The sequence below is a fragment of the Rousettus aegyptiacus genome, unplaced genomic scaffold, assembly GCF_014176215.1.
Source record: "Rousettus aegyptiacus isolate mRouAeg1 unplaced genomic scaffold, mRouAeg1.p scaffold_m13_p_3, whole genome shotgun sequence".
Taxonomy (NCBI): domain Eukaryota; kingdom Metazoa; phylum Chordata; class Mammalia; order Chiroptera; family Pteropodidae; genus Rousettus; species Rousettus aegyptiacus.
The window spans coordinates 149,947,500-149,961,798 of record NW_023416306.1 but is presented as its reverse complement, the minus strand read 5'-3'; the positions used below and the strand labels follow the sequence as shown (position 1 = coordinate 149,961,798).

Genomic DNA, 14,299 nt, shown 5'->3' with positions numbered 1-14,299 from the left:
TGAGGTTTGATTTCTATCCACCACCCTGCCTTAGTCCATTTGGGCTACTATAAAAAAGTACTGTAGACGTGGTAGCTTATAAACAAGACAACTTTATTTCTCACGGCACTTGAGACTACAAAGTTTAGGATCAAGGCACCAGCCACTCTGTGAGAGCTTATGAAACTCCATACTTGTAAACGTTGAGAGGGCACATTCATTCTCTTTCGAAGTGCCCTCCTTTGGTGCAACAGGCTATTCCTTTTATTTTATTTTATTTTATTTTATTTTATTTTATTTTATTTTATTTTATAATGTAACAGTACATTTATTTTACAAAATATATCCAAAAGATTATTGCAACATGTAATCAATATTATTTTTTTAGATTTCACTTTTATTACTTCTACTTTTTTAGAATTAATTTTTTTTATGATGACATTGCTTAACGCAATTCAGTGTTTTAAAGTACACATTAACAGCAAGGCATATATAGATTTATACTGTGTATTCACCTCCTATTGTAAGATTTCTTTCTGTCACCACATATTTAACTCCCTTTACCTCATCTACCTCTTCCCTCCTCCTGCAACCCCTACCCTCTGGTAACCCCTAGTCTATTGTCCATGTCCATGCATCTCTGTTTGTTTGTTTTTTTGTTCATTTGGTGCTTTTAGTTTTATATCCCACATATAAGTGAGATCATCTAATTTTCAACTTATTCTGTCCAGCTTATTTCACTGAGCATGATTTTCTCGAGGTCCATCCATGTTGTCACAAATGTCAGTATTTCATCTCTTCTGTGGCTGAGTAATATTCCATTGTATATACGTCCTACAGCTTCTTTAACCAATTATCTATCGTAGGACACTTCAGTTGCTTCCATATCCTGACCACTGTGAATAATGCTGCTGTTAACATCGGCGTGCAAATATCTTTTCAGATATGAGTTTTCAAGTCTTTGGCAGTAAATAGCCAGTAGAGGGGTTGCTGAATCATATGGTAGATCAGTTGTTAGTTTTTTGAGGAGCCTTCATACTGTTTTGCATCATGGCTGTACCAATTTGCAGTCCCCCCAGCAGTGTACGAGGGTTCCTTTTTCTCCGCATCCTCTCCAACAATTGCTATTACTTGTCCTGTTGATTATAGAGATTCTAACTGGTGTGAGATGGTATTTCATTATGATTTTGAGTTGCATTTCCCTAATAGCTAGCGACGTTGAGCATCTTTTCACATATTTGTTGGCCATTTGTATGTCCTCTAGGGAAAGCTTTAGCTTTAATAAAACATTTCTCTGCAAAACTTTCGCCCACTCTCTTGATTTTTACCTTGAAAGGGAAACGTATCCCTGCTCTAGTAACATTATCTTTCCAACATCATGTCTGTGAGATACATTCTTATTACATGCATCAGAAGTTTGTTCTGATGGTCCAAGGATTATTCCACTGGACAAACGTACCAATTCCTTTATCTAGTGCTGGTTGTTTGTTTCCTGCTTGTGGAATAAATTTAAAAACAATACTGCTATGAACATTCACATACAAGTCTAGAAAATCTGGATTGGAACAACTGGGACATAGGGAGGTGCAAGTTTCACTCTACAAGAAACTATTATTATATACTCTAATTTTTCTACTCACGACATCTATTTACTCTATTTCCATCAGTCACCTACAAGTGCATTCAACTTTTATAAAGTATAAGAGTATATAATCCTCTCCTTAAAATTCCACTCTCCTCTCCAATTGTTATTTTAATTACATGTAGATCCTTTACCTTCTCTAGGCTTGAGAGGAAAAAAAACAATAACACCAAATTGTTAAAACTGCATGGAAACCACTTATTTCTTCCCCTGTGGTGTTTCCAAAGCAAGGGGATCTTTAGGCCCAGATCCCAGAGCACTGAGCACAGCCTCTCCCAGTGAGCACACCATTGTTATGTAATAGCTGCCCCCTCCTTCCTCCACCCCGTATGGGGGTGCCCAGTACCCAGCCTCTCTCTGCTCTCCTCCTGACTACACTGCTGGGAAGTTGCTGTTTCAGAGTTAGTCTTCCCTGCCTCCCACTGGACTGAAGTTTCTGTGGTAAGAGGCTCCCTCTCTCATGGGGCCCGCCTGGGCCCAGGCCCACCTGACTGGTAACCTCAGGCTGCCTTTGCTCTGGCTGCTCCTGTCCCAGGTTTGCTGCTTCCATGAACTACCAGGCTGGCGCTTCACTTCCTCTGAAGTTGTGATCCCCAAGAAGGTGTCTCACAGGGTGGGTGGAGCTGGGGTACCAGCCCAGCTCTCCTACAAGATTCGCTTCAGGGGCCGCAGACATGTGGTTCACATGAAGGTCAAGAAGAGCTTGCTGCCCAGGGAATTTCCTGTTATCACCGATAATGATCAAGGTGCCATGCAGGAAGACTACCCCTTTGTTCCTCGAGACTGTTACTACTACGGCTACCTGGAAGGGGTTCCTGGGTCCCTGGGCACACTAGACACTTGCTATGGGGGTCTGCATGGCATGCTGCAGGTAGATGACTTTACTTATGAAATCAAACCTCTGGCGGCTTCGTCCAAATTTGAGCATGTGATTTCTCTGCTCGTGTCAGAAAAAAGATCATCGGAGGTTGAAAGGTGTAACGTTAAAGCGGGATATCCAAACCAAGCATATGAAGAGGCAGTACTTGCTGAAACCTCTAGAGCAGGCCCCGTGTATTTGTGGTGGCCGCATCGGAAATTCTTAAAACTTCACTATACAGTTTCTAACTCATTATATAAGATGAGGCCTAATATGACACAAACGATAGAGAGTGTGGTGATGCTAAACAGCATATTACATACCATTTACCAACAAGGTCTTCTAAATGTCTACATACGTGTTTTATGCATATGGACAAACAAAGATACGATAGACGTAACATCGGGAAATGCTTACAGCGTTACAGAACAGTTCGGTTTGTGGAAATGGCACTCGTGGTATAATAGCATTACTCATGATACTTCAGTACTTCTCCTAGGACACAGACTTCCTGGAGGTATATATTATGGACATAATGATGGAATATGCAACCCCAACTGGGGGTCAACATATGTATATGTAGGAAGATATCATATATTTTTTGCTGCTGGTATTGCAGCGCATACATTAGGTCATAGTATGGGTTTCCGTCATGACAGCCCTGGTTGTATATGTTTTCGAAGAGCCTTCTGTGTCATGGCTCCTACGCCTGGTCTTAATGATATGTTGAGCAATTGTTCTTATGAGAGATTGCATCGACGGGTTAACATGTGGGATCCTTGTTTGAGTGTGAAAAATGTACCATACAATAATTTTCCTTATGTAGCTCCTCGTTGTGGTGACAAGATCATAGATCAGAATGAAGAATGTGACTGTGGCTCCCTAAGAGAGTGCGCTGAGGAAAAATGTTGTGAGACTGATTGTACCCTCTCCTTTGGCAGTAGTTGCAGTGAAGGAGATTGCTGTATTAACTGTAAGTACGCTGCAGCTGGATGGATTTGCAGAAACGTACTTGGCATCTGTGACCTACCAGAATACTGTACCGGTGAATCTCATATTTGTCCAGATGATTTCTACATCCAGGATGGAACCCCATGCTCAACATTAGCAGTTTGTGTGAAAGGAAACTGTACTGATCGTAATACGCAGTGTCAGTCCCTGTTTGGCTACAAAATAAAAGACGGTTCTCCAGCGTGCTATAGCACATTGAATGTGCTGGGTGACCGATTTGGAAATTGTGGGGTGAGATTGTTACGAGGAGGAGGAAAAACTGTTAAATGTGAAGCAAAAGATGTTTTGTGTGGAATGTTGCACTGTAGTGGTGTCAAAGAAGTTCCTGGTGTAGGTGAGCACACTACATTTCATCAACTACTAGTACAAGATGCTCAACAAGAAAAATGCTTTGGGTTCGATGCACATTTCGGGACTGAAGTGCCAGAATTTGGGCTTGTAGTGGATGGTGCAACCTGTGGACCAGGACAATTCTGTCTTAGACAGAACTGTACTTTTTATCAAGACATGGGTTTTGACTGTGATGTCAAGACATGTAATTTCCGAGGGGTGTGCAATAACAAGAAACATTGTCACTGTCAGCGAGGATATGGACCACCAGAGTGTAACAGAACAGGACCAGGTGGTAGTATAGATAGTGGCCCTCCTCCACCTGTCAGAGAACGAGGTTTCCGCGGCAGAATCATTTCTCACGTAAACCACTTACTAGTCCTGATGTTTATTCGTTCAATGCTTTTACTGCTTTCAGTCATTGTTGGAGGCCTTATACGATTAAGTATAGAAGATGAATAGTGAACATTACACCGGGAAAGAAACATAAACCATTGAACCTGACTCAATGCTAACTGGAAGCAACAGAATTGAGAAAATCACACTGGCACTTACAGGTAGTAATAATACTTGCTCTATTAATTACTGTATTCTATAGGTATTCTGAGGTTGTCCTCTTGAAATAAAATGACTTGGCAATTTAATAAGGATCTATGCTTTCAATTTATTGAATATTTCATGTGTGGTCACATTGTTCATATTCTTCTAGATGATAGTAGGAACTCTTAGATTCACTAAAAATAGGACCAGTCCTTATTTAAGATGTTGATTCAAAGTTTTACAGATGCACGCATAGCAAATCTTGTATGCACTTTTTACAAAAAGTTCTCCTAAATGATTATGTGCTAGATTTTTGTCATTTGCTCATTTTATTTTCATGATAGATAAGTAGCATACAAAGTAACCATTGGCAGATACCGTAGGAAGATCATATTTTGTGTCATAGGCACCTGAACTTCAACATATCTACTGCTTGGTAAGTATATGACCTCGGACATTCTCCGTCGAAGTTTTTGCATCAAAATGTTACATGGAGGGGTGAAAGGCACTTATCCAGGATTTTGTGATGATAAAAGAAAGCAGCAAAGAAGGGCAGTTAATACATGCCAGCTGTCAACATTCCCATTATTCTCGTTATTCTTGGATTGTGCTAAACACAGGTATTAAAATATGATGATTTTAGCACTTTATCTTTATCGTAAAACAAAAATATAAAAAGCCATACATTACTGATATATCACATCATAAAACTTCTGGTTATTAATGCCGTAGTATCTCACATGTAAAATCTCAGTAACTGCCTAAGCACAATAGGTCTATAAATACAAGAAACTGACTGATATATGCACAGGGACAAAAATGTGGGTAGAAAGAAACAGGAAGCAATCACTTCAGAGAAAGTACACTACACCAGAGGCTGATAAATGATCAATGCTACATTTATGCTATTTAGATGCCTTGGGCAGTTTGAAAATGTGGAGTCCAGATGTGGGTAGCCGCCAATAAGAGGGATGCAGCAGTAGAAAATCAATAGGATGGACACTCTGTGACACCGCAACTTGTCCACCTTGTATCGAGCTCTCGAGACCATCACTTCTTGTCCAGGTAGCTTATCTGGTGGAGTGATCAGGATCTTCATCCAGGACAGGTCAGAACCCCTGTTTACTGTGTCCGTGTCAAACACGTATTAATGCCCTTACACTTGGTACCATGATCTACAAAAATCGGAGCCTTTCAACAAAGGCAATTTTCGAAAGTAGCCAGGAAGGGAGTCATTTTGTTTCTGTTTCTACAACCTCTTTGATAACTGGACCAGTGACCTTTTTTCTCTTTTTCACTTTGATCTAATCTGTGTTTGAATCTGTATTAATATGTTGTGCATTTGTGAGGTCACTTTTGTTTTTCTCGGGCTGTTTAATTTGTAGTGCCATAAATTTGAGTGTGTGTGGTTTTGTCTTTATGACTTTGTTCCAGAAACTGAACAGAGATCGTGTTTTCATATTGGTGCAACCGTTCCCACCTCCTGGTCCTCCAGTTTTGCTTCCTTCTGATTGTAGATGGCAAGCAGTACACTCTTTGATTACTCATCTGGGTGCCACTGAGATCCCATGCTCTGTCACCACCTCAAAAGTGTCTATAGGCAATACCTTTAGCTGCCTCTCCAACTCTGACAAATTTTATGGTAATTGTGGTCCCCTAGATGCAGTTTATAAAGGTACAGGCACTTGACTTCTGCTACCATGGGAGACCTCGTTATTTCCATAGCTGTTAGCAAACCGATCTGTGAAAATATGTCCTAATGTCGAGCTGGACGACAGATGAGAGATTCAGCTGTACTTTAGAGATGATATTGTCCTTTGCGCCAGTGCGCTTTTCAAAAGTTTCGCTAAGGTATAGTTGACATGTAAGGTTTTATCAGTTTTAATTATAATGATTCGGTATTTGTGTATTTTGCAAAATGATCACCACAATAAGACGACGTAATACCTGTCAGCGTCCATAGTTACAATTTTTTTTTGTTATTGTAAGGAGAACTTTCACTTAAGATCTAGTCTTTTAGCAACTTTAAAATATACAATATAGTATTATGAATGATAGTCACCATGCTGTATGTTATACCTCCTTTATAACTGGAAATTTCTTTTTGTATAACTTATTTTATTTTATTACTGGAAATTTCTACCACTTGTCTTCCTTTACTCATTTTTCCAAGCCTCAAAACTCCACCTTTGGCAACCTCCACTCTGTTCTCTTTATCTTTACCAGTGTATTCGTGATGGGTCCTCTGTTTTCATATAATAGATGTAATGAGCAGGCCTACTTCTCTCAGCCTTCGTCTGCCACTTCCATGGAAGAATAAGCATTTACAGGAGCCTAGCATAAGCTGTTCTTTATTCCTCTTCTAAAATTCACTTTAGAAGTGAGTACACCCCATCTCTTAGGATGACGTCTTTGGCAAGGTGATTCTTGAAACTACCTGTGTGTAATCTCATTTCTTTCATAGCAAGGCTTGTAAGTGTCCAGCCTGGTAATGCCCAGTATGGCACAACGGTTCAGCCACAGAAGAGCAGCCAGTAAGAAAAAAGGAAACTCCTTGTCAGAGGTAAACTCTGAGGGTTCACAAGGATCTGCAGAACCAATATCTTCATGGGCAGCTACTCAGGTGTCACCATCTCTTAAAATATCTGTGTTTTTGAAGCATGACAGACTAGCTCTGGATGTGCATATAAAGTCTCTGGAGCCCTTGGACTCTGTATAATCCTGTGATTGCTCCTCAAGTACAATAAATCTTCCCTACCAGGAGACAGAATCTCTGATACGCAACCAAACAGCTTTCTAAAATTTACAAATAACCTTGAACTTTCAACAAACAAGGGTAGTTACCCTAGTTCTCATAATCTTTTACAGGGTATCAAACCAACTTAGTATTAACCAGTCAAGTCGGCCATTCTTGTAGGCATTGTTATTTTCATATCTTTCAAATGTTTATACAAGTACACATGAAAGAGTATTGCCCTGTCCCTGAAACTTTTCCTATGTGATCATTACTACATTCTTCAGCATTGGACTACCACTTTGTGCCCAGGATTAACATTTTCTCACAATCTTCTTTGATAGGGCTGTCGATGTCAGCTGAATTTTGATGTCAGACCACCCTCAGCACTGCTATGTGAATCCAGGTGTTTTGAGAAAGAGATGCCAAAGAGAGTTAGACATTCAAGATGTTTACTGAGAGAAACATATATGAAGATAAAGGGGAAGGGGAAAAGACTTTGGTAAAGATGGCAGAGTAGGTAAATGCTGTGCTTGCCTTCTCTCATGAACACATCAAAAACACAACTAAACTACAGAAAAACCATCACTGAGCATTTCCTGAAGTCTGGCTTCACACAAATTTTCCAACTAAGAACATGTAAAAGAAGCTGCTTCGAGACCAGCAGGAGAAGTGGAGATGCAGAACACGTCGGTCCCACATCCGCATGTGGTGGTTAAAAATTGGGTGGTATATGTCGGGTATGGAGATCCTTCTGAAGGAGGAAGGGGTCCTAGCCCAACACTGGGCTCTCTTGACCAGAGTTCCAATTCCTCGGGAGGAGAAGTCCCCACAACTTCTTTCTATGAAAAAGAGAGGACATTGTGGATGAGTGAGTTAGAAGGCACCTGGAATCCCAGGCAATCCTCTTAATAAGCCCATGCACAGACTTACTTACTGACAAGCTCTCTCACACTGAGCTTTAGTGCTGGAGAACTAGGTACAAAGCACCAGGGACACACAAGGAGGAACTGAATAGTCTGGCTTCAAGATGAGGGCTGGAGGAGCAGCTTTCTCCCAGACAGAAGTTTTGGCACAATCCATTGTCACTCGTTGAGCTCTTCATGCTCCCAGGATGCAGACCCAGGCAGCCACCATATGTAAGTCTCCATCACCCTGGCTAACACTGGTGATTCCCTAAGACCGCACCCAACTGAACTAAAGGGCCCATCTGTGCATCTTTCAGTGGCTTTTTCATACAAATGACCTGTTTTGGCTCATGTTGCCTCATGCTGTTGATTTCCTCAAGTCTCTCAAAGGCTCACAAAATGCCAACAAATAGCATCTAGCCTCAGCGTGCCCCATAACTCATGCAGTGCAGCCCCAAGCCTATCATTAGTGGCAGCGTCCTTGGATCATGGCTTGGACTATTCAGGAACCTCTAAGCCCAGAATGGGTGGTGGTTATCTGCAGATTGCTTGGTGGCTCATGTCAGGTTGCCCTGGAGTATGAAAAGTTTGTGGGTGAACTTGGCCTGAGCCAGGGTCCCTCCCAGGAGACCTTATGTCTGGTGTACTCTATCGCCGGATTTTGACTACACAGGGGTCCAGACCAGAGATCAAATAAGGATGACAACCAAAGGGCACACTGGGCAGGCACCAGAGATCTGCTAATGTGAATCCTATTCCACAGGACCCCGGGCACAACAGCTCCTCCATTGTAATCCCTGGCCAGTCCTTACAACCAATCAGCTTGATTGTAAATCCTTCTCATGGACAGGCAAACAGCAACGGAGTCTCAAAGACAACAGGAAGGCACACAAGATCCACACAAGGAACACACCTGGAGCACCCTGCTCTGGTGACCAGGGAGACTGCTCTTGTGTCTCCCACATGACACCTACTACATAAATCCACGCTGCTAAGCCTGGGAGACTCGGCAGCCCTACCTAATATACAGAAACATAGGGAGACAGCAAAAATGAGGTGGGCAAGACACATGTCTCAAATGAAAGATCAGAATAAAGCTCCAGAAAAACAACTAAACAAAATGGAGATGAGCAATCTACTCGATGCAGAGTTTAAAACCCTGTTTACAGGGATGCTCAATGATCTCAGTGAGTATTTCAGCAAATAGATAAGAAACATGAAAATGGAGATAGAAACAAAAAAAGAAGCAGTCAGAAATAAAGACTACAATGACTGAAATGAAGTCTACATTACAGGATCCATCAACAGGAGGGTAGTTTAAGGGGCCTCTGGGACAACATAAGATTTCCCATATTTCCATCACAGAAGAACCAGAAAGAGAAGAGAGAGAGCAACAAATGGAAAACCTATTTAAAAAAATATTGGCAAAAATTTCCTAAGCTTGTGAAGGAAATAGACATACAAGTCCAGGAAGCTCAGAGGGTTCCAAAGATGATGAACCAAAAGAGGCCCACATCAAGACACATCATAATGAAAATGGCAAAAGTTAAGGACAAACGGAGAATCTTAAAAGCAGCAAGAGGAAAGCAATTAGTTATGCTAAGTGAAAGGAGTCAGAAAAAGACAAGTACCATATGCCTTCACTTATATGTGCAATCTACAGAACAAAATAAATGAACTCTAAAATGAAAACAAATTCATAGAGACAGAGAACACAAAGGTGAATGCTAGATGGGAGGGGGTGTGACAGGATGAAAAAGGTGAAGAGATTAAGAGGTATAAATTGGTAGTTCCAGAATAGTCTTGGGGATGCGAAGTACAACGTAGAGAATATAGTCAGTAATATTGCCGTGATTATGTATTGTGCCAGAGGGGTGCTGGACTTACTGGGAGGAATCACTCCGTAAAGTATACAAATGTCTTATATTTATGCTGGACACCTGAAAGTAATATAGAAAAAATTTTATAGGAATTAGTTACATCAAAGAGAGTTTTCATAAGACTATTAGTTGATTTGTTAACATAAACTTTGCAGGCCAGAAGGGATTGGCATGAAATATTCAGAGTGATGAAAAGAAGGACCGACAGTCAAGATTACTCTGCCCCGAAAGGCTATCATTTAGAATCAAAGAACAGATAAAGGGCTTCCCAGAGAGGAAATAGCTAAAGGATTTCATCACCACCAAACCGATATTACAAGAAATGTTAGAGGGACTTAAGAAGAAGAAAAAGAAAAACTATGAAAAATAACATGGCAATAACTACAGATCTAGCAACAATTAGTTTAAATGGAAATGGATTAAATGTTCCAATCAAAAGATAGGTGGCTGAATGGATATGAAAATTAGAACCTTACACATGCTGCCTATGAGAGACTCACTTCTGATCCAAAAACACACAGACTAAATGTAAAGGATAGAAAAAGATACTTCGTGAAATGATTAGCATACAAAGAAACAGGAGGATAGCAATACTCCTACCAGACAAAATAGACTTTAAAACAAGAGACAAAGAAGGATCCAGTTTTCCACTTCCAGGTATATATCCAAAGAAACCCAAAACACTACTTTGAAGGAACATGTGCATCCATATGTTAAATTAGGCATTATTTGCCGTAGCCAAGCTATGGATACAATCTGGGTGTCTATCAGTGCATGAATGGATAAAGAAGAGGTGGTACATATATACAGTGGAATATTAGTCATCCATAAAAAGTATAAAATCTTGCCATCTGCTATAACATGAATCGACCTAGAGGGTATTATGCTGAGTGGAGGAAGTCAGACAGAAAAGGACAAATGACATAAGATTTCACTTACATATGGAATCTAAAGAACAAAATAAACAAACAAACAAAACAGAAACAAACTCATAGATACAGTGGACATTTTGATGGTTCCCAGATGAGAAGTAGGTTACTGGGTAGATGAAAAAGGTTAAGGGCTTAAGAAACACAAATTAGTAGTTACAATGGGAAGTTACAAAATCGTCCTGGGGAATGTAAAGTATAGCACAGTGAGTATAATCAATAATATTGTAATTCTTGGTGTCTGATGGGTATTAGATTCATTGGTGTGATCACTTTCTTAGTTATAAAAATGTCTAATCACTATGTTGTATGCCATAAATTAATATAATATCATGAGACATCTATAATACAAAAAATGAAAAGTATTGTAAAGCTGAAAAGAAAGATAAAGGTGAAAGGGTCAGAGTAGATGGGGGGAGACGTAAAGGTGCAATGCGTTTCCTGAGAAAGGAGGGAGAAATAGCAAGAATTGTGTTGGAAGAGTCTCAGATCAGGAAGTAGGTTTAAATCAGATTCATCTGGACTGGGGAAGAGCCCTTGAGCCACAATGACCTATTATACTTCCTACGATGGGCAGCAATGGCCCTGTTCCAGTGCCACATGCTCAAACATTGGCTGGAGCTTCCCAAGAGAAACACACCCTGGAGTGAATGTCTTCACGTGTGCAAAAGTGTGACAGCTGCGCTCTGGTCAAGATGGCAGAGTAAGTAAATGTTGTACTCATCCTCCTCCCATGACCACATCAAAATTACAACTAAATTATAGAACAAGTCAATTCAGCAATACATTAAAAAGATCATCCACCATGATCAGGCGGGATTGATTCCTGGGATACAAGGATGGTTCGATATGTGCATATCAATTCATGTGATACACCACATATTTAAAATGAAGGATAAAAATCATATGATCATACCAATAGATGCAGAAATGCATTTGACAAAATCCAGTATGTATTTCTGATAAAACTTTCAAGAAGGTGGGAACAAGGGGGACATACCTCAACATAATAAAGGTGATATATGACAAATGCACAGCTAACAGCATTCTCAATGGGGAAATGCTAAACACATTTTCCGTAATATTCAAAACAAGAAAAGGATGCTCACTTTCACCACTTTTATTCAATATAGCATTGAAGTCTCAGCTACAGCAATCAGAGAAAGAGAGAAAAGTCATTCACATTGCAAAGGAAGAAGTAAAACTGTTGTTATTTGCAGGTGACATGACACTACATATAGAGAACCCTAAAAAATCCACCAGAAAAAAACTATTAGAACTCATAAATGAATTTAGTAATGTTGAAGGATACAAAACTAATATTCAGAAGTTGGTTGGATTTTATACACTAGTAACGAACTATCAGAAAGAGGAATTGGGAAAACAATCCCATTTACAATTGCATCAAAAAGGACCAATTTCCTAGGAGTAAATTTAACCAAGGAGGTAAAAGACATGTATTCAGAAAATTATAAAACATTGAAGAAACTAACTGAAGAACATACAAATAAGTGGAAGCATATACCATGCTCATGGATAGCAAGAATGAAATCGTTAAAATGTCCTCACTACCAAAAGAAATCTACAGATTCAATGAAATCCCTAACAAAATACCAATGGCATTTTCACAGTACTCAAATGTAATCCTCATTTGTAGGGTACCACAAAGAACCTGAATAGCCATAGCAATCTTGAGAAAGAAGAACAGTGTTGGAGGTATCAATCTGCCTGATATTAAACTATTCTAAAAGTCTACAGCATTCTAAAAGTCTACAGCATAAAAACAGACCCATAGATCAATGGAACAAAATACAGAGTCTAGAAAAACCCATGCTTCTAGGGTCAATTAAACTATGACAAAGGTGGCAAGAACATTCAATGGGGGTAAAAACAGTCTCTTCAATTAATGAGGTTGGGAAGACTGGGTACATAAAGGCAAAAAAAAAAAAAAAAGGGAAAAAAAGGATAAAAAGGAACCAGGCCAATTTATTACACCATCTACAAGAATAAACTCCAGATAGATTAAAGGCTTACTATGGGAAACCTGAAGCCATAAAACTCCTAAAAGAAAAAGTAGGCTGTAAACTCTTTGACATTGCTCTTAGCAATATTTTTGTTTTGTGTAAGAGACCTTGGGCAAGGGAAACAAAGAAAAATTAAACAACAGGACTATATCATCTATAAAGTTTTTGCACAGCAAAGAAAACCTTCAACAAACAAAAGACAACCTACTCAATAGGAAAAGATGTTTGCCAATGATACGTCTGATAGGGAATTAATATCCAAAAATATATAAGGGACTAATGCAACTTAACGCCTAAAAAATGAATAAATAAATAAAAACCCAAAACAATCCACTTTAAAAATGGGTAGAGGACCTGAATCGACATTTTTCCAAAGAAGTTATCCAAATGGCCAAAAAGCACATGAAAAGATGTTCAGCATCATTCATTATTAGGAAAATGCGAATCAAAACTACAGTGAAATAGAACTTTTCATTCACTAGTAAGACTCTGATCAAAAATCAGAAAGTAACAAGTGTTGGTGAGGGTTGGGACATTGCCATTGGGAATGTAACATAGTGCAGTAGCTATGGATAGCAGATTGGTGGCTCCTCAAAAAGTTAAACTTAGAATGATCAGTCCTAAGTATATACCCCAAATAATTGAAAACAGGTATTCAAACAAATGCATGTACATGCCTGTTCATACCAGCATTATCCACAATAGCCAAAGTTGGAAACAACCCAAATGTTCATCAGTGGATAAACAGACTATGGTCTTTCCATATAATGGACTATCATTCAGCCATAAAAAGAACGAAGTACTGATACATGCTACGACCTCAAAAAGATTATGCTAAGTGAGAGCAGTCAGACACAAAAGCTTATATATTGTATGATTTCATTTATATGAAATAGAATGTGTAAATCCATAGAGACAGAACGCTCGGTAGTAGCATGGGGCTTTGAGTGGGGATTAACTGGCTTAACTGGACAAGGTTTCCCTAAGGATGTTGAAAATCGTTTGGAACGAGAGAGAGGTGATGGTTGCACCATATTTTGAATGTCCTAAATGCCACTGACATATTTATTTAAAATTTTTATTTTATGAGAATTCCACCTAAAAACATTTTTTTTTAAAAAAAAAGAGATATAGTTCATTAAAAAAACAAAGTCACTCGCATTGACCGTGAATAAGTCAACTTCTTGCTTTCTGCAGATGGCATAATTCCGTATACAGAAAACCCTAAAGGCTCCACCAAAGAACTATTAGAAACAAGAAATAAATACAACAAAAGTAGCAGGATACAAGATCCATGTATAACAATTTATTGCATTCCCATATGCTAACAATGAAATTTGAGAAAAAAGAAATTAAAAAAAAACAGGCCCTTTTGCAATTGAGAAAATAAATAAATTAATAAGTAAATACAATATGATACAACACGACACGACACGACACAACACGACACGACACAATACAAT

At 39.2% G+C, this 14,299-nt stretch overlaps 1 protein-coding gene and 1 long non-coding RNA gene across 2 annotated transcripts; one reads left to right on the top strand and one right to left on the bottom strand.

Annotated features, from left to right (window-relative positions):
* Positions 1 to 2,081: 2,081 nt before the first annotated feature.
* LOC118615106 (disintegrin and metalloproteinase domain-containing protein 20-like) lies at positions 2,082 to 4,363 on the top strand. Its single transcript, XM_036239550.1, has one exon. It carries the CDS (start codon positions 2,082 to 2,084, stop codon positions 4,281 to 4,283), a length of 2,202 nt encoding a protein of 733 aa, XP_036095443.1. The 3' UTR covers positions 4,284 to 4,363.
* A 3,171-nt stretch (positions 4,364 to 7,534) lies between these two features.
* On the bottom strand, positions 7,535 to 8,276 carry LOC118600397. The gene is made up of 2 exons (XR_004950034.1): positions 8,049 to 8,276; positions 7,535 to 7,937 (listed from the first exon to the last, which is right to left on the bottom strand). It is a non-coding gene; the product is annotated as an uncharacterized LOC118600397 (long non-coding RNA).
* Positions 8,277 to 14,299: the final 6,023 nt, after the last annotated feature.

Excerpts from the sequence above, each read along its gene's own strand:
- LOC118615106 (XM_036239550.1), top strand. The coding sequence starts at position 2,082 with ATGGGGCCCGCCTGGGCCCAGGCCCACCTGACTGGTAACCTCAGGCTG.